This window comes from Leuciscus leuciscus (genome assembly GCF_965113295.1).
Source record: "Leuciscus leuciscus genome assembly, chromosome: 9".
NCBI lineage: Eukaryota > Metazoa > Chordata > Actinopteri > Cypriniformes > Leuciscidae > Leuciscus > Leuciscus leuciscus.
In genome coordinates, this window is record NC_138733.1 from 27,481,367 (window position 1) to 27,503,027 (window position 21,661).

Genomic DNA, 21,661 nt, shown 5'->3' on the forward strand with positions numbered 1-21,661 from the left:
ACCAGCAGCACAGCAGCTCCAGACAAACAATGACACTCAAAACTATCCTGTCCCAATAGCTAACATTACAACAACAGCATATCTTGAAACTCTGTGAAACATGGCATTGCTACACAACTATAGATCATAAACAACTCAACCTCTGCATCCATTTTCAGGCCTTCCTGCTTCGGTCTCTCCAGCGCTGGAAAGCTTTTCTAATATTAACGCGGGTCCTAAAGCTCTTGCCTGATCATAACCCTTCTTTTTCCATGGATATTCGTCTGACCTTTTCTCTTTTGTAATGTCTCTCAGCCATCTCTCTTTCTACAGTCTTTCTTCAAATCTCCCTCTTGCTCACTCTCTCTCCTCCCCCATCATGAGTGGACACGCCCCCTAGTGCTGATTGGCTCACACTCTCTCCTCACCATCATAAGTGGGCATGCCCCCTACTGCTGATTGGCTCACTCTCGCTCCTCCCCCATCATGAGTGGACACGCCCCCTACTGTTGATTGGCTCTCTCTCTATCCTCCCCCATCATGAGTGGACACGCCCCCTACTGCTGATTTGCTCACTCTCTCTCCTCCCCCATCATGAGTGGACACGCCCCCTACTGCTGATTGGCTCACTCTCTCTCCTCCCCATCATGAGTGGACACGCCCCCTACTGCTGATTGGCTCACTCTCTACCCTCCCCATCATGAGTGGACACACCCCCTACTACTGATTGGCTCACTCTGTCTCCTCTCCCATCATGAGTGGACATGTCCCCTATTGGTGATTAGCTCACTTTCTCTCCTCACCATCATGAGTGGACACGCCCCCTACTGCTGATTGGCTCACTCTCTCTCCTACCCCATCATGAGTGGACACGCCCCCTACTGCAGATTGGCTAAGCGTGTTAAAATCCACTTTTTCAGAAGCGTTTCTCAGAAATCACTTAGGCCGAGTGTCCACCAAAGCGTTTTTAGCCAGCTGAAAACGCAAGGCACTCTGCTGAAAACGCCTAGCTGTGGGCGCTTGAGAGCGTTTTGGCAGCGCAGCATTTAGTTTTTTTGTTGAGACGCTTTGCTTGCTATGATATGGAATATCCGCGGAACTGTTAATAGTATCTCATTTCACAGATAGTTTGTTTCTGTGTTGTTTCTATATAAAAATGTTGATACACAGTAACGTATTTGCTCTGGCTCTTGTTTTAAATAATTTTGTTCCGTTATTATGCTTCTTGTCGTCATCTGTTGACGTTGAACAAGCAGAATGTGACGGTTGTAACATCATGTCAGATGACAGATGTCCTGCCCCTCCTCTACTGTGGCTGGACAGCTGGGTAAAAAGTGACAGTCATGAGAGCTGCGTTTTACCCAAAGTTGAACATTCTTCAACTCTCAGCGACTGGTAAAAAGCGGCGAAGCGCAAGCTCAGCACCTCGTTACGCTCTTGCCGTTTTAAAAACGCAGCGCTCCCATTGAAAACAACTGGAAAAATACACCAGCCGCGTGAAAAAGCGCTTTGGTGGACACAGGGCCTTACTGCACCTTTAAGTGTACATTTACACAACAAATATGTTCCAAAAAATGAAAAACAATTTCCTTTTTCACGTGGAGACAACAACGTTATCAAAACGATACCCATTGAAATGGATCTGCGAAAATGACTAAAACCGCTGTATGTGGCGATGTCACTTTGTAAAGAAACACTACGCGCCTATACTGTAGACTGAACACATAATATGCACAACGTCACTGTTTTCACAAATTCACGTTTGGTAGTTTAAACAGAGATGATAACGGTATTGTTTTCAAAACTTTGCACTTTAGAACCCGTTTTCAAAAGTTAGCATTTTCAGGACTCCAAAACGCATTGTGTAAATGAACGGCCAAAACAGAGGTCGGTTATTGTTTTTTTTGTTAAAAAAGGTGTTGTGTAAATGGCCCTTAAAATGCAATTATCTCTTTTCCACACAAAATGTGTAACTCAATGAATATATATATTTTTTTTTTATTCTTTAATACTACCCATTGTATCCCAATCATTAATTCCTAAGAGTTTTTAATGCTTTTCAATGTGGGTCAAATTCGACTCAAGAATCGCAGGTGGATGCGGATTCTTAAGCCAGTAGGAGGTTTAGTGAACTAACTGGGAAGATGATGACTATCTTGAAACCTTACAGAATGTTATGATTCATCTGTAAGAACCTCTCATTTGTGAGCGGTCAGACAGGTACTGCAGACACACAAGACTCTCTAGAAGAACCTCCTTATCCTTCCGAGATCTACAGGGATGCAAGTTTGTTTGAACTGTGGTTTCACTGGTGGCTGTTGCCATGCCAACCCTCCTCTCCCTGATTTTTTCCTCTATATTGAGTGCGATTGCAATGCAGAGTGTGGTTCACCAATCACAACCATGGTACAACACATCTCTGTCCAGTTAGAACACTCTTTAACCGTTTCCTCACCTATGGGGTGTTCAGAACCACTCTGAGAAAACTAAACTAAAAACCCGCTTTGAACTTCTAAAAAATGTGCTGCGTATTCATTGGCAGTGATATGAGATACATCACTCTTGCACATATTTACTATCAGACATTTTAGCTATCAAACCAACACTGCTGACATATTTAAATGCACTTTCAGATGCTGACAGAACTGAAACCAACTTTTGACAAAAGTCAGAAAAATTTTCTTTTAATGCATATTGCACAAAAAAATCATATTCAAAAATAAATAAACAAAATGCACCAAGGAATACAATTTTGGGGGTGTTCTTTTTGAAAACTCTGCAATGCTAAAGGCATACATAAGCGTTCTTGGTGCATGAATTTGGGAGTATTTTTAGGAAGCCAAATTACTTGATGCAGCTGAAGCCTTACAGGCTGTTGATAACAGCCAAGTGCAGCGAGTTGTGAAATATTAATGTACCAACAACTGCAATGTCAATTCGATACCAACTCCTGAATCTCAAGATACAATCAGTGCCACAATATTAACGAAGCACCTGCTAAACACTGATCATTTCATGCCATCTTAAATTAACATCTGGTACTTATCTATGTTTCAGTTCTTGAACATGAAATATTTGAATACATTAACACACTCAGGGCAATGATGTTTCTAGTTCCTAAAGTACTTAGCAAAAACCCTTGAAAAAATATTAATTCATTGTACATGGTTGAAAAACACTATTTCAAATCAAATGCAATTAAACTAGCTAAAATGACACTGGGAAATTAGGAGATTGGAAGTATAAGGACTTTATCAAATTTTGACATGAAATATATTAGAATATTCCTGAAAGTATTCAGTAACTTACTTTTATGCTATTGTATAATATGTTCGCAAGTGTATGGTGGTAAAGCCAATTTCATTGTCATGCAAAACCAAAACATCTACCAATCATATGCTGGGATAGGTCAATTTAAATTAATTATATCTAAAAGCAAAACCCATTTGCAAAAAAACAACAACAACAAAAAACAATCTTTTAAAATGATATATTAATTACATATATGAATTATATATATATATATATGCTGATTATTTCAAACTATGAGAAACTCATGACAACTGCAATTTTGAATGCAATTATATGATTAAATGTTGAGCAAAACTATGGAACAACATATAGGCTACTTAATATTTAAATATATTTAAATATCAGGAAAACATATATGTTATATGGACATTGTAAATGTAAAGTTTTGACCAGTTCTTACCATGCTATCGTAATGAATGAGCTCCAGCTCGTAGTCCGGCAGAATGTCGCTCCGGTTGTTCACGAGGTCTAAAGCCATCTGCGCTGCGGGGAGACACGCTTGACCACCGGGCCATCCTCCACTCATGGGAAACAGAGCTCCGATGTACAGTTTCTTCTTGCCTGCAACCGCACACGGCCAGGGGAGAAAGATTAGCAGTGCGTAAAGGAGAGCCAAGCTTCTCCAAACTCTCCCCAAGGTCCTGATCCCCTCCGTGGATGCCATCAATATCCAATTCGATATTTATACGTTTTGAACTTAAATTGTGCCTTCGGGTCCGAAGCCGAAAGTGTCAGCACGTGCGATGTGTCCAGTTTAAAGTAACAGATCCGTGTGTGGAAAGCGCAAAAACAGCAGCACTGAACACTTTAAGCGCAAAGTAATATTTAGACACGCATGTGTTAATCCTTGTCAAAACATAAAATTGCTGGATATACTAGTTGGGGTTGATATGTTTACATTAGTAATATATTTTCATCGTTGGTGTCAGTCATTTATTGAACGCCTCTTGAAACGCGTTCTTGGAGTTTAGTCTTCTTGCGCACGTTTAAAATCTTTCAGAATCTTTAGACTCTTTGGAATCTTCAGACTCTTGCTTCAGAATCTTTTAGAATCTCCAGACCCTTCAGAATATTTTAAAGTCTTCCGAGACTTTTTGTTTTTAATCTTTAAGAATCTTCTCCGTAGTTTAGACTCCGACACCAATTCACTGATGTCCTGTCACAGAAAGCGCTCCAACATAAACCAACTCTCCAAACATGTAAAAGCACAAACTACAGAAATCACGCTTTCATTGTTGGGCACAAACAAATGCGCCATCGGGCAGTTACTGTCTCTTTCCCTTTCACAGTCACAGACGGTGTGTTTGTAGTACAGCAATGCTCATGGTTCACGACAGGAGAGAAAAACAGGTGGCGTTGAGCGACATTACGCGCTCCCCAAATCCTCTAGCGTTGCTTTATTTACCGCGCCTCTCACAAAACTTGATTAAGTTTTAAGCTGTCAAGCATATTATCCCGGCATCTGATCAAAATATAGAAAAAAATAGCAATTGTGCTGCGGCATAATCCTTTAATCCGCCGACAGGAGAGGGGGAAAGACTGACCACCAAACGCACAGAGATCCGCACTCAGAGCTGACAGCAGAGAACTGTTACTAAACCACTGACAGACGAACTGTAGTGGTGTATAGCAGAGGGGGCGGGGTTAAAGTAAACGCTCTCTTCTGAATCAGAATCAAAAGTCATACAGTTGATCTATCTATCTATGTAAATCTTTCTTTCTTTCTTTTTTCTATCCGTTCATCCATCCATCTATCTCTGTCTATCTTTCTCATTATATCTATCTATCTATCTATCTATCTATCTATCTATCTATCTATCTATCTATCTATCTATCTATCTATCTATCTATCTATCTATCCATGCATCCATCCATCGCGTAAAACAGACAGAGTTCCGCTAATGTATGTTTCTGTCGATGGATACACATTATGGCTTCCCAATATGTTACAACGATGATCAAAAAAACATGGCCAAAACGATCACTCTTTCTAAACAAATTTTTTTGAAAGTTTTTGCACACATATTTTTAAATAAATTTCACATATGGAATTAAGTAAAAATGTACTCAACTAAGTTAAGTCAAATTAACCAAGAAAATAAGTAACTTTAACTTGGCCAGGTACATTCTACTTAGTTCACTTTGCAATACTCTGTCTCAAGTACATTTTACTCAAACACCATAACACTGAATTAAAGGGATAGTTCACTTTAAAATTAATTTTTGGTATGTTTTTAGCTTTGTATATATCTATGCACCAGTCTGCGTACACGTCAGATCAGATCACTTCGACATGGCTGTGTATAAGTGGTAAAAACGATATAAATACTGTTCGTTTTCTCACACAAACCGCTCGTTTCGTGTCTTAGGCCATCAATGTGTACTTACGATGGGGAATTGTTTAATTTGGACGATGGGGAATTGTTTTAATTTGGACTCTGTGCATGCTCTTTGAGATAATGACCATAGACCTGCATTATATGACTGACAGACAAGAACGGTTTGACCTAAAAATATCAAAATTGAAACTACTGCGGAAAAAAAGACACCTACATCTTGGATGCCCTTGAGGTAAGCTAAAACATACCAAAAATTAATTTCAAAGTGAACTATCCCTTTAAGCCATGCTTTTAAAGTGCAAACATCTAAGTGAATAATACAATAGATAGGCCTATGTGTAGACAAAATATCTACATAATAAGTAATCTGGTATCACCGAAAAACACAGAGACCTCAATACTTGATACACAGTACACAATAGGCCTACACAACAATGATAACATTCATTGGATCATTCACAGTATGAATGTGTCATATTGAGTAGAAATTGAACTCCAGATGTCACAAAACAGCAATTTACTAAACCTAATAACAACAGTGTAAATAAAGCTGGGCTGAATCCGAAATCGCCTCCTAAACCCTCAATCACTATTCCCTACGTTAGTCCACCAATACGGTTCACTTGAAGAGGTGAATGAAAACCAGTAAGCGAATTCAGACAGCCGTTGAGCGTACATCGGTTGTGCACTCCTTATTGCAGTGCAATGTGGGATAGAATGAGTGCACTCAATAACGTCCACCATGGTTTTCGGACACCAATACAAATGGCTGTCCTCTCAAATAGTGCATTTGCATACTTGCCCATAATAACACCTTATACAGCATGTATGTCACTTTTGTTGCTCCCACAGTCCTCTGCATTCCTCTATTCACTTTAAATACTCTAAAAACAACAGAGTAGAGCTGAAATTGATGACATGAACCACTGTGAACTTCAGGACCAGATATATCCGGTGACATTTGGAGCTCCCTTTGAATCTGCTCTCTCCATATGTCAGTCATTAATTATTCATCCCTGATCTTTAGTTGTTATTTAATAAAAGAAAGGCCGGAGGAGCCACCTGTGAGGATATATAATTACCCTTTAGTTTATGTTATAACTAAATATTAGTGCTGTGCAATGATTAATCACGATCTATATAATAAAAAATAAATACAAGTTTGTGTTTAAGTCAAGTCAAGTCAAGTTTATTTGTATAGCGCTTTTCACAATACAAATTGTATCAAAGCAGCTTCACAGTATTAAATTAAAATAATACAACAAAGTTTGTTTCAAGAGGAATTTATTGATTGATAAAATTAAATTAAATATCCCAAAAATTTTGTTTACATGTTTACACAAAGTTTACATGTGTGTGTGTGTGTACTGTGTATAATTATTTTGTATATATAAATACACACACATGCATGTATATATTTAAGAAAAATGTATAAATATATAAACAGTATATACATGCAACTATTTCTTAAATATATACATGTATTTATACAAAATAATTATACACAGTACACACACATATATTATGTAAACACAAACGTTTATTTTGGATGCGATTAATCGTTTCCCAGCACTACTAAATATGTTTACAAAACAGAATGATATTTTATGTTCTTGTTCATAGCGTCTTATAGAGGGGTTTATAATCACCTTCATTTATATAGCGCTTTTAACAATATGGACTGTTTCAAAGCAGCTTTACAGTGATAATAGGAAATTAAAGTTTAGAATAAAGTTTTTGTCCAGCTAAAGTTAGTTTTGATCGATTCACTTCTGTTGCAAAGACCATTAGTTATTAACTTAGGTGCAAGCCTTGAAGAAAAATTATGTTTTTTTAAATTAAATAAATATATATGTATATTATTAAATATAACATATATAAAAAATTTTTTTATCTCTGCACAAGCTTTAAAAACGCAAACCTGTGAAAACACTGACGGCGTGCACATGCGTATTACGTGTTTAGTCTGTAGGTATGCGAGTTTATAGAGGGCTGGCAAACAAAAGGTCACCTTTATGCTGAATTATCCTTCAACAAGCACAGTAAGAGCTATGTAATCACCACCCCATACACATACGCAGGCTTGAATTTATGCACACACACTTTGCTGAGATACACACCTAACCTCATATACATTCATATAGACACAGGGCAGAAATACACACATATCTACACACTGACCAAGTGTTAATCTTCAGCCTGCTGAGAGTGCACTAAGTAGGCGGTGATCTCTCGCTGTGAGTTTACAGAGGGAGGAGAGAGAGAGAGAGAGAGAGAGAGAGAGAGAGAGAGAGCGCATTTGTGTGGCTTGATAGTCTAACTCAGCAGAGCTGAAAGAAACAAGGGGAAATGAAAGAGTGGACAGAGGGATTGAGAGGAATGGAAGGCAATTAAAGGGAGGGATGGATGAATGAGAGGGTGCTACAGTCTTGCTTGCAGGGGCACTTGTATTAATGCTGAGAGATTCTGGCAGCCTGAAGAATTATAATGAGATTCTATAGTCTGGTAGTTGACGAAGTCCTACTACTACATTCTATAAGCATCTAAAATTATTTTAAACAGCATTTTGCATATTCTTCATTATTATTATTATGCATGAAACTTATATGACCTCATACAAATAGAATGTTTGTCATATATACATCAAATATTTGTCTTTTTCAAGACCCTATGTTGTCAAAATGAATTTGTATCTTTTAGATCATGTGTGTTATCTTTAAAGTCATCCACCGTATATGCTAGTGTTTAGATATATACAGATATAGATTTATCTAAAATGTACACTTTTTCTCTCCTGGGAAAAGAGAAATAATATTGATGACATCCTGGACTACACAGATTTTTGACCAATCAAATGCCCTGTTTACACTTGGTATTAAGATGGCTTTTGGTCAATCGGATCAGAAGTAGATGAGGAAGAAACATTCCCGTTTACACCTGGTGTTGTAATCCATCTCTTTTGTCCACTGTCAACCACTTCTGTCCTGATTTCTTCGAGGAAGGGGTCTATGTAAATGTATGGGTTTTTTTCAGGTCTTTCAATCAAATGGACGAAATAAGCTCACACAATTTACCACACAAATAATAATGTGCACTTTAAATGGACGCAGGTGTGTATCTGCAATTACATGGCCTGATGAAGCGTAGAACTCGAAAACATTTTACACTTTGCACTTTATAGCACCTTTTTGCCCGTCTTTTTGTGGCCCATAATAAATGAACAGTTGGAGAGCCTTTGCCCTAAGTGCAGATCTCTTTTGACGAATTTTACAATACAATATAATTAATTAATTAATCCATACAATTTGATTTTCTTTTCTTTTTTTTTATTAACCCCTTCACTGCTGTGTGCTTTTTTTCCTGCATCATGGCTGATTGGTAGATTGTTCCCCAAAAAAGCCCCCGTCGCCCCCCATTCATTTCTAGGACGGTAATTTTTGAGTGCGACTCTGTGTGTGATTACTTTTTAGGACCATTTTACCTTTTCGAATCAAGTCCACAATTGTGTGTGTGTTCACATAGCAAGTGCCACAAAAGGCACCAAGTGTCAATCCGACGAAGTAAACAATAATAAATAAATAAAAAGTAAAATTTTCAGCCAAACGTGACCAAAGAGCACCAGAGGGTTAAAACTCTCTTTGTTATACTGTATAACCAGTTCAAAAGAACTAGTGAAGATCCAGAGGCATTTAAAAATGGTATTAAAAAAAAGAAAAAGAAAGAAATGGTGATCACTTTCACATATATTCATATGATTTTTATCTGAAAATCTTGTTGTTGATCAAATGATAAATAAATAGGATCATAAAGTACATCCACATAAAACAACAGTTCTCTCGTAAAATATTTTATGTAGCCATAATCATAGAAACAAAAATTTTCTGGATTGTAAAACTAGATACATTTATAAAGCAAAGCATGTTTTTTACACATATACACAAATAGCAGTATAATAATGGAGATTATTATGATGCATTGTGGATTTCACACGACTGATGGTAAAATACAGCCCTCTTGTGGGTGAATAAAGCATTACAATTTAGATTTTCACTCAATGAGAATTGAGGTCTGCAATTTGGATTTATATATATACAGTATCTCACAAAAGGGAGTACACCCCTCGCATTTCAGCAAACATTTTAGTATATCTTCTCAAGGGACAATACTATAGAAATTAAAGTTGGATATATTTTAGAGTAGTCAATGCGCTGCTTGTATAGCAGTATACATTGTCCTCTGAAAATAACTCAACACAGCCATTAATGTCAAAATAGCTGGCAACAAAAGTGAGTACACCCTAAGCGGACATGTCAAAACTGTGTTCAAAGTGTCAATATTTTGTGTGAGCACCATTGTTATCTAGCACTGCCTTAATCCTCCTGGGCACGGAGATCACCAGAGCTGCACAGGTTGTTGCTGGGATCCTCTTCCACTCCTCCATAATGACATCACGGAGCTGCTGGATGTTAGACACATGGCACTTCTCCACCTTCCGCTTGAGGACGCCCCACAGGTGCTCAATAGGGTTCAGGTCTGGAGAAATACTTGGCCACTCCATCACCTTCAGCTTCCTCAGCAAGGCAGTTGTCATCTTGGCAGTGTGTTTGGGGTCGTTATCATGCCGTTCGGCCCAGTTTCTGAAGGGAGGGCATCATGTTCTGCTTCAGAATGTCACAGTACATGTTGGAATCCATGTTTCCCTCAATGAAGCGCAGCTCCCCAGTACCACCAGCACTCATGCAGCCCCAGACCATGATGCTACCACCACCATGCTCGACTGTAGGCAAGACACAACTCCTTACCAGGGCGTCGCCACATATGCTGGACACCATCTGAGCCAAAAAAGTTTATCTTAGTCTCATCATGCCACAGGACATGGTTCCAGTGATTCATGCTCTTGGACAGGTTGCTTTCAGCAAACTGTTTGCGGGCTTTCTTGTGAGCCAGCTTCAGAAGAGGCTTCCTTCTGGTACGACGGCCATGCAAACCGACTTGTTGCAGTGTGCGGCGTATGGTCTGAGCACTGACAAGCTGACCTGGCGCTTCTGAAACCTCTGAAGCAATGCTGGCAGGAATCATGCGTCTGTTTTTTGAAGCCAGCTTCTGCACCTGACGCACAGCACGAGGACTCAACTTCTTTGATTGACCCTTGCGAGGTCTGTTCAGAGTGGAACCCGTCTTGTAAAACCTCTGTATGACCCTGGCCTGCACTGTAACTCAGTTTCAGGGTGTTACCAATCTTCTTATAGCCTAGGCCATCTTTGTGGAGAGCAACAATTCTAATTCTCAAATCCTAGAGAGTTCTTTGCCATGAGGTGCCATGTTGAACATCCAGTGGTCAGTATGAGAGAATTGTACTCAAAGCACAAATTTGAACTGCTCTAATACAAGATACACAAATTTCTATGGTCTGTCAAGCAGACAAAAACATGAAAATGATGAATAGGACGTGGCTTTGCATGGTTAAACAACGTATAGTTATTATCACTTAGGGTGTACTCACTTTTGTTGCCAGATATTTTGACAATATGTTGAGTTATTTTCAGAGGAGAGGACAGTAAATATATACTGCTGTACAAGCAGCACATTGACTACTCTAAACTTTCCAACTTTCATTTCTATAGTATTGTCCCTTGAGAAGATTTACTAAAATGTTTGCTGAAATGTGAAGGGTGTACTCACTTTTGTGAGATACTGTGTATACTGTGTGTGTGTGTGTGTATATATATATATATATATATATATACATATACATATACATATATACATATATTGTCTTTGGAAAAGTGACCTCAGATATAAGAAATGAAAAAATATAATATTGTGTCTTACCTGTATAGTTACTGTCATCTGATGATGCACAAATACATGGGGGGAAAACAAGAGCCACATTGAGTTAAACAGATCATTCATATTAATAAAACACATACATTTGAGTTTGTGTAATTGACAGTTAACTCAAATCATATATCTATACTCACAGACACAGAGTGGTTTAGGTGAGTCCCATTTGCCCAGTTTGGTACAGTGAGAGATATTGAAACCGTCCAATAGGAAGCCAGCATGACAGCTGTAATGAAGAACTGTGCCCTCTACTGGTTGTCCAGAGGGCTGCAGCGTCGCCCTCCCGTTCTCCAGAGACATCCAGGAACGCGGGCAAACCAATACTGAGAATTTTAGCAACACTTTTAGCACATGCTGACATCGTTTCAGCACATTTGTATTACCTTGAAATTACACAGCTTTAAAGTGTTATGCCACTACCACAACAACACATTGACAATTACCGGTACATTTAAATAAAATACTATTTGTTTTATTGTATAGTTGTTTTAAGTGAATAACATATCATAGAAATTATTCTAATATACTGATTTGGTGCTCAATTGATATTGGTTCTACATTTTTAATAATGGTACTTACTTATCATAAATGTTGAAAACAGCTTTGACTGCTTAATATTTTTGTGGAAATCATAATTTTTTTCAGGATTCTTGGTATGAATAGAAAATAAAAATAAAAATGGCATTTATTTGAAATATAAATCTTTTGTAACATTATAAATGACTTCTAACATGTCACATTTAATGCGAATAAAAGTGTTTCTTTTTTTTTTCTTACTTACCTCAAACTTTTGAATGGCAGTGTGTCATGGTTTCCACAAAAATACTAAGCAGTAAAATCTTTTTCAACATTGAAAGAGGAAGACATTTTGAAATATTTAGCATCAAATCAGCATATAGAATGATTTTTGAAGGATCATTATGGCTGGTGAAAATTCTTTTTTTTCTTTCAAAGTAATAAATTACATTTTACACATATTAAATTAGAAAACCATTAGTATCCTACATGTATACTTACTAAATAAATTAACAAATGGACATACTGATTTGCATTGATTTTATTATGTGACAAGAAAGAGACTTTGGAGCAATACGAGAAATAATGCAAGAGAAATTGGTCAATTATAGAGTTTAGTTCATTATACAAAAGCTTTTGACCTCAGAATGCTATTATTGACCGAGTATTTCAGAGAGCTGTGTAATAAATATAGATATTAATCAATAGAATAGGACAGCAAGGGCACTTACAGCATCTGCTGAGATGATTCATGTCAGTCCAGGTGCCATCTGGGAGGCATTTTCGGACCTTGGGCCCCACAATAATTCTGCTTCCTCTACAGATATATTCTATCTCATAGTCTACTGGCAAGATCTGCACACTGCGGATCTACAGAGAGAAAGAAAGAGAGACGTTTTGTAGATTGAATTAGATGTTGCTAAGGTTCAAAGTCCCATCAGGACTGACATTGATGTTTATGGCTGCCAGTTTAATGTGCTGCCATAGACTTTTACCTGTTCCTGAGTCAGTCCTCTGTAGCGTATCCCTCCGTCTCTGGGGGGACGAATGATTGCACATCCTGAAAGAGAGTAAGAGAGATGGGGGAGGATGAAACGAACAGAGAGAATGACATGTTCCTGGTAAATTTACATCTGATATATTAGATTTGTGTCCCCTTGCAAAACTGCAATGCACTGTTGGCTTATAAGGATTTTAATGGTACTGTGTCTTTCAAAATACAGTTCTCACACCCTTTGGGTAATATTTAAGATGTTTAGCACTTAAAAAAGTGCCAGTAGCCATATCACTATGTAACCCAAAACTGGTTGTGGTTGCCCACTGAAGGGTTGAGTCTGGTCAGTACCTGGATGGGAGACCTCCTGGGAAAACCAGGTTGCTGCTGGAAAAGGTGTTAGTGAGGCCAGCAGGGGGCGCTCACCCTGTGGTCTGTGTAGGTCCTAACGCCCTAGTATAGTGATGGGGACACTATACTGTCAAAAAGCACCGTCCTTCAGATTAGATGTTAAAAGGCACACCATGCATGTACCTTAATATAACAGCTTCGAAATCATTTCGATGGTAAACGAACTCGTAGTAGGGCGAATCATCCCGATAGCAAAGCGGGGGGGACGACACCGCTGGCAAAACCAGCAATGCAGGTTTGAGAGGTGGCGACCCGCCAAATCTCACAAGAATCACGACTTGCTTTACGACACGACGTCACATACATCAACAACGTATGAAGCAGCCGCTATGGAAGACACTAGAACGCATTTCAGAGGTGAATCATGGCAGAGTCGACGAAGAAAATGAAGAAAGCGCGGTCGGAAGAGTGCAGAGACGGCTCTGCATGAGTGGTATTTATGACAGTAACGTTAAAGGGTTAGTTCACCCAAAAATGAAAATTATGTCATTAATGACTCACCCTCATGTCGTTCCAAGCCCGTAAGACCTCCGTTCATCTTCGGAACACAGTTTAAGATATTTTAGATTTAGTCCGAGAGCTTTCTGTCCCTCCATTGAAAATGTATGTACGGTATACTGTCCATGTCCAGAAAGGTAATAACGACATCATCAAAGTAGTCCATGTGACATCAGTGGGTTAGTTAGAATTTTTTGAAGCATCGAAAATACGTTTTGGTCCAAAAATAACAAAAACTACGACTTTATTCAGCATTGTATTCTCTTCCGGGTCTGTTACTGTCTGCTGACGTAAGACGCTGCTGACGTGTTATCTGGTGCGCCCGAGCTTCGTTTACAGTCTGAGGGAGACGCACGCTGTAAACAAAACAATCTTCGCAAACATGTCTAAGGATTTCAACACAGAGGAAGACTTGCATTTTTTTGCCCAGCCATATTTATTTGAACCCGAATACACGGACGAAGAACTAAGCAGCGTCTTACGTCAGCAGCGTCACTGCGGAGTCGTGAACGCGGATTGACAACAGACCCGGAAGAGAATACAATGCTGAATAAAGTCGTAGTTTTTGTTATTTTTGGACCAAAATGTATTTTCGATGCTTCAAAAAATTCTAACTAACCCACTGATGTCACATGGACTACTTTGATGATGTCGTTATTACCTTTCTGGACATGGACAGTATACCGTACATACATTTTCAATGGAGCGAGGGACAGAAAGCTCTCGGACTAAATCTAAAATATCTTAAACTGTGTTCCGAAGATGAACGGAGGTCTTATGGGCTTGGAACGACATGAGGGTGAGTCATTAATGACATAATTTTCATTTTTGGGTGAACTAACCCTTTAAATACAAGTACTCCACAGCGACTCTAGGGGTCACTGTTTGAGAAAAACGGAAACTCCATAATGTGCCTTTAAACCGAGGTCCTGACTCTCTGTGGTCATAAAAAAATCCCAGGATGTCCTTCGAAAAAGACTAGGGGTGTAACCCGGCATCCTGACCAAATTTGCCCAGTGGCCTCTGTCCATCATCATGGTCTCCTAATCATCCCCATCTAAGCGTAGCAGATCCATTCCGAAAAGCCCAAATACATTAACATTGCCATAACCATTATCATTACCATGGCAATCTCTCTAAGAGTTGTCATGACAGAACTGAATGAATTGGTGTGGAACAAAAACTAATCAATTGAATGAATGATTCAATGACTCACTCATAACATCAGTCGCTTGATTCATTCCTGAATGAATCAGAATTGTTAAACTAATAGTTTTAATCTATGATTTATTGACTCACTCATTTATAAAGACTTGATGGCGCAGCTATGTAACCTGCAGAAAGAATCACTGATAATCCCCAATGCACAGACTGAAAGACTATGTCAGTCCAAATCCGAATATTAGTGTATCCGATCAGAATCTGATTTGAAATTATTGATGTCCACACTGTGTATCGCAACTGTTCAGATCCGATTTGTGTGTCCATGCTGCTCTTTCGTTATCTGGAATATCTGCATTGGTTTCTATGGATTATAAGTGGACGATTATAAGTTTGTGTGGGACAATGTGAGACATGTTACCAACACTAGAACATAACCTGAAACTGTTATATAATGTCTATCTAACTTAATAAAAACATTTGTATTGTGCCTTTCAGATGATAAAAGTTATTTGTTCTTTAAGACGATTATCAGATGTTTTTACACAGCAGAGGCTTTCCAGTTTAACAGATCTTTAGCAAACATCTTATAGACGTACCTGTGCTATATTGTTTCTGCAGCGACTTTCAGCATGTCTCCTATAACAACGTCTGACGTTTACATTTTACGTACCACATAAGAATGTAGCTCGAAAATGATTTATTATACGCATTTCATGTGATTTCTGGCCGTTCACACTAGCTATATCTGATCAGATTTCAATCGAATATGCACAAAAATCTGATTTTGACTGACAGTCTGAATGTAGCCATAGTCTGTCTGGAACGAGCAAACACAGACAAACTCAGTGATACAAACTTAGTGATTTTTATGTCCTCTTTATATTTAAACGTGGAAGTATTTCTGGTGAATGTGCAAAAATACTTGTTATTTGCTTTTATATTATTTATATTTAATATTTGATTATATTTAATATTGCAGTATTTATTACAAATATTTCATCCATGCACAATTTTTTTATTTTTTTATTCATGTGTCCTCATAATCTTTAATCAAAATAACTCCCCATCTCATTGCAGTGACAACTCTTCTATTCTTTGATGATGTGTTTTTCGACGTGAAGGCGGGACAACCTGTCACTCACATGAGATCACAGCAAAAGCAAATCACAACCATCTAACATTCCAATCTATATATATAGGCCTTGCAAGGGGTATGATGTAAACCTATGAGATGAACTGTACGTGACACTGAATTGCTTTGATTCACCAAGACTGTGTAGGCTACATATTTCTTTCGCAATGAAAAGGAGACCTGACATTGCAATCCATTTTTTCCATCTATAGTTCCGGCAGAACATGATCCCACGAGGACTGAGGGCAGATTGCTGTTTGAAATCCATGAAACGCAGTTTCCAGAATCTAAACAGAACGCCCTCTAATCTCACAAAGCAACAGAGGTGGGTCACTTTAGACATTCTGTGGTGTTAAATTCAACATGCACGGACCAGACATTGTCCACACACACACACACACACATTACCTTCAGTCGTTGAATTATGTATGGACGAGATGAGAGTAGGAAGCAAGTAGAAAATTACAAGAAATAATAGCTGCTCCATTACTGCATCTGAACAAGAATGAGAGAGAGAGAAAAAGAGAGATGACTAATGATATGCTTGATTTCAGCAGGTCACAATTCACACTCATTTCAACCCAATTAAAACTGCTCGTGGCATGACAAGATCTTGTTGGCATAAAGATGTGTTGAACATAATAATAACCTGCTGTCTCATTTAATTACACCACGCACGGTCATGGAGGAGGAGGAGGAGGAGGATTCGTGGAACATGGAGGCAGTTTGCCGTCCCTACACTGTAAAGATTTTATGAGCTTTCCCTCAACCACTCTTAGAAAGGAAAAGCACATCCAGGGTGGGTCAAACAACAGCATGCAACACAAACATAAGCAGACGGGTCTAACACACACACACACACACACACACACACACACAGCTTCTTATAAAGACATTTCAAGAGGACAAAGCATTGAATAGAGAGTGCTTTCATCAATATTGACTTCTGTATTGAAAACACTTCAACCCAGAGGTCAATGTAACTAGATAGATACTATAGATAGATAGATAGATACTATAGATAGATAGATAGATAGATAGATAGATAGATAGATAGATAGATAGATAGATAGATAGATAGAGGGAGAGCTTTGGGGACTCCATAGGAAAGAGACAGGAGATGATTCAGGGAGGTGAGGATCAGAGGGATCAGTTAAACTTTAAACATGTCTCTACAGCACTCCACCTCATTAATTCTGTACGGCAGCGGAGCACGGCACTTGAAAATCCAGAGTTCGGAGATTATAGTAATCCAAACACGCACAGGACGAACAGGACGCACTAACAACGATTGGTTTGCATTGCACCGTTGAACAAATAGGTTTTCGGCTTTTTGATTATCCTAATTGACCCTGTAGTTCATATTTTACTTAACACTTTTAAATATACTGTTAAACAGCTAAAATTGAATTAAGACTTTATGTCATGTTTTCTATGGAGTGGATGTGGATGGAGGTTTGTTTTTTTATGTTAAAACAGTTGTTTAGATTTATATTAAGAATATTCTTTCTTTTTTTCATTGACAAAAACTTTCAAAATACGCTCAAATGTTGGTGTTTTTTTAATGCTTAAGTCATTTAGTCTTCTTCATTGGTTCATAAATTCATTATTTATTATTGTTTTTTAATATTATGAGTTATTATTTCGTCTTGTTCTATGTTCGAGCGTCTGTTATGTCAAATCTTCATCAGATAATGAGAGATGTTCCTGGTGAATTTATATTTGATAAATAAAGAATTTCATTAGGCCCCTCTTATTTTCCTTTTTAAAGATTATAAACAAATCTTGCCAAACTATATATAAGCAAGACATCTTTTCTTGTTTTGAAACAGCTGTTTACATTAAGAAAGTTCTTTCTTTTTCTGACAAAACCTAAAAAAATATGCTCAAATGTTTTTTATATGATTGACCTCACATGCTCAAGTAATTTACTCTTCTTCTATTCAATCATCTTTCTGCTATATTTTTATATTTAATTCTTTTTTGACATTAAATCTCCCTTTTATACTTCTTTGTGACTTTTAGTCTATACAATGAACAATAATTTGCACTATTGCACTAATAGCTTTAGCTTATATTTCAGATATCAAACATTAAAAATACATCTCCACAAGACTGAGACAGTGTCATGAATGTGATATTGGCTCGGTTAAGGGTTTGCTGAGAGGTTAGGGGAAATATTTTCAGCACCAAGGACAAGTCCTTTCGGCTGGTCCCCATAAAGATTCACCATTGCTGCTTTATTATTCTAATGTTGTGTTGTATAATATGACGTTTTCTGGTCTAAAAATATATGTTGTCGTGAGGGATGATGCTTCCCTGAAGTTTCCATACTAACATGGCTGCGAATGTCGTCAGCGTACTGTAGTTAGTCTACTACACCTTTAAGCGCACCGTTTGTGAAGTTTTGTGTCCCGTGCCAAGCATACTTCGAGTTCGGTTCGTTAAACAAAATACATCTGTCAGATATGCATGATAAAACAGCCGTGAGCCACTTCTTCAAATAAAACACATGCGAAACCCAAACGAAACTCAAACAAGCGCAGACATCATGTTAAAGTGTTTTACTCACAGTAAAGGCCCGGTGCAGCTCCAGCAGGACCGACCCGAAGAGAAGAAACACAATTTCCGTTCAATGAGAGTTTAAATGTAATATCCACACTAAGCGCGATGTCGCTTTGATCTTGCGAATCTGTGCATCACATTTGCGGATTGCTTTATGGCTTTTAGAGAAGGGTCTGTATTGCTTTTCATTAGATCATCGGAGGTGTAAATCACAGGCTACATAGAGTAACATTATCTTCCTAGCGCTCATCCTTCCTCCTTCCTTCCTTCCTTCTTTTTTTTCCCACTCCCTCCTCAATCTCACTTACTTGTGACGTAACGGGGGAACGCAGCGTACGTCATTTCATCCTTGCATCACGAGGCATCTTCTGTGCAAATAATTGAAAAGTACTTTTATAACCTATTTTGTATTATTTTTCCTCTCTCGGTCTTTATATAGGCTACTTTATTTTATATATACTTTTATACATATATATATATAGCCTTTTTTTTTATTTATTTTTTTATAATGTTATTAGGCTATGTGGATAATTAAAATACATTTAAATTAATTATTTACCCTGTTTTGTATTTTCTGTCTCTTTCATATTATTTGAATGATTACGTGTCAATTAATTAATTACAATAGTTTCACCAATGATTGATTTACATATATTTATATACACAGATAAAATGGTTCTTAAAGGGATAGTTCACCCAAAAATGAAAATTCTGTCATCATTTACTCACCCTCAAGTTGTTCCAAACCTGTACGTTTCATTCTTCTGCTGAACACAAAAGAAGATCTTTTGAAGAATATGGGTTACCAAACAGTTGACCCCATTGACTTCCTTAGTATATGGAAGAAGAAATAAATTCATACAGGTTTGGAACAACTTGAGGGTGAGTAAATTATGACAGAATTTTCATTTTTGGGTGATATCCCTTTATGATCAAGTTTAAAAAACGTATTAAAACATTCATTATTTTGAGCACCCAATTTTATTCTTAACAAAGTCACATTTGGCCTCTATTTAAATAAACAACATTAATATTTACAATAACACTGTTTAAACCCTTTGTTTACTAATCTTTGCAGAGTGAATATGTATGTGCAAACACATATGCACATACAGTTAGATATACATTTTATATTAGTTTTCCCTTCCTCCAGAATTGTCTTCTGTTCCTCTAAGCTATTCATTATGGGCACAGTCGTCTATTTATACTTTGCTCTTTAATAATTGAGAAGAGATGAATCCTTCCAAAGAGTCTATTTTCAAGACGATCTTCACTGTAAAAAATGAAGTGTTAGCAGAATGAGGTTAAATGAATGAATGAACTAAAAATGTCCACTAACCTTAAAAATGTCAACTCTGCCTTCATTGACCTATTTAGATGACCAAGTAACTATAGGACAATGTTTAACTTTAGTTCTATGAAAATTGTTCTCTTAAGTTTTAAATTGTTTAATATAATCTCATGTGTTCTATGATAAACGTCCTGGAACAAAATGCATAATAATATAACACATCAATAAAACACATAAATAGCACCACACACACAGACCTTAATACACTCTTAAAAATAAACGTTCCAAGAGAGAGTTTGCACATACACTGAACAAAAATATAAACGCAACACTTTTGTTTTTGCCCCCATTTTTTATGAGCTGAACTCAAATATCTAAGACTTTTCTATGTACACAAAAGGCCTATTTCTCTCAAATATTGTTCACAAATCTGTCTAAATCTGTGTTAGTGAGCACTTCTCCTTTGCCGAGATAATCCATCCACCCCACAGGTGTGGCATATCAAGATGCACATTTTAGAGTGGCCTTTTATTGTGGCCAGCCTAAGGCACACCTGTGCAATAATCATGCTGTCTAATCAGCATCTTGATATGCCACACCTGTGGGGTGGATGGATTATCTCGGCAAAGGAGAAAAGTGCTCACTAACACAGATTTAAACAGATTTGTGAACAATATTTGAGAGAAATAGGCCTTTTGTGTACATAACAAATCTTAGAATTTTTAGTTCAGCTCAAAAGTGTTGCATTTATAATTTTGTTCAGTGTAGTTGCTACCATTGAATAAACATTTTTGGTTCCCCAATATATCTCTCAGTGAACAGTTCTTTTTTCCTTATGAAGAACAATTTGAAGAACGTATTTCCACTGGAAAGGTTCCATGGATGTTAAAAGTTCTACATGGAACCATAGATGCCAATAAATAACCTTCTCAGTGCAGATTTTCTGCTATGATACACTTTTTTCTTTTTTTAAATAAACCAACAAGCAACTGTTTGCCATTTTTACAGTTTTTGTTGATTCTGTTGTGATGTCAGAATGAGCTTGATCCTCATATTAAAATAATCAGTTAGTTGTTACACTGTAAAAAAAAAATATACGTTTCAACTTAAAAAGTATAGGTATTCATGCTGCCTTAAAATTTTTAATTTAGTCAACTTGAATTGTGTAATTGTACAAAGTGACAACTTTTTGAGTTGAGTAAACTTAAAGCATTTAAGGCAGAACAAGAACTTACTTTAAGTTATTTTTTTTTTTCTTGTTCCAAGTACACTCTTAAGAGAGAAAGACTTTAAGATTAGTCAGTAAACAAAACATAAATTATGAAAATATATAAAATGTTATAATTCTAAAAAAGGCAGGAAAAGGTAAAAAGGCAATAGTCATAATCAGATTGCCCAGTGCAAGGAAAAGGATTTTGAAACAGAACCTTGTGAAATATTTACGTCTCTTTCTTTATGAGCATCTAAACAGCTCAGGAGTCAGGAAGGTATAAGCAGATGCGGTGTAAAAACTGACAGGATGGTACAAGTTGCCAGAGAAAGAGCACAAGGAAGACTTCAGAGAGAATAAATCACAGTCAAAGTCTTATTTCAGTCATCTTCTGGAGCTTCACTTT

At 37.4% G+C, this 21,661-nt stretch overlaps 1 protein-coding gene across 2 annotated transcripts in view; it reads right to left on the bottom strand.

Annotated features, from left to right (window-relative positions):
* Window positions 1-19,045, bottom strand: part of gabbr1a (gamma-aminobutyric acid (GABA) B receptor, 1a) — a 63,600-nt gene extending 44,555 nt beyond the window's left edge. For both annotated transcript variants that reach the window (XM_082180791.1, XM_082180790.1), the window contains exons 1-7: window positions 18,762-19,045; window positions 16,598-16,684; window positions 12,986-13,050; window positions 12,722-12,860; window positions 11,612-11,797; window positions 11,463-11,480; window positions 3,692-3,852 (exon numbers count right to left, since the gene is read on the bottom strand). In XM_082180791.1, coding sequence (XP_082036917.1) covers window positions 3,692-3,852; window positions 11,463-11,480; window positions 11,612-11,797; window positions 12,722-12,860; window positions 12,986-13,050; window positions 16,598-16,676 — 648 coding nt within the window. In that variant the 5' untranslated portion in view covers window positions 16,677-16,684; window positions 18,762-19,045. The remainder of the gene's footprint in view (window positions 1-3,691; window positions 3,853-11,462; window positions 11,481-11,611; window positions 11,798-12,721; window positions 12,861-12,985; window positions 13,051-16,597; window positions 16,685-18,761) is intronic.
* Between the last annotated feature and the right edge of the window lie 2,616 nt (window positions 19,046-21,661).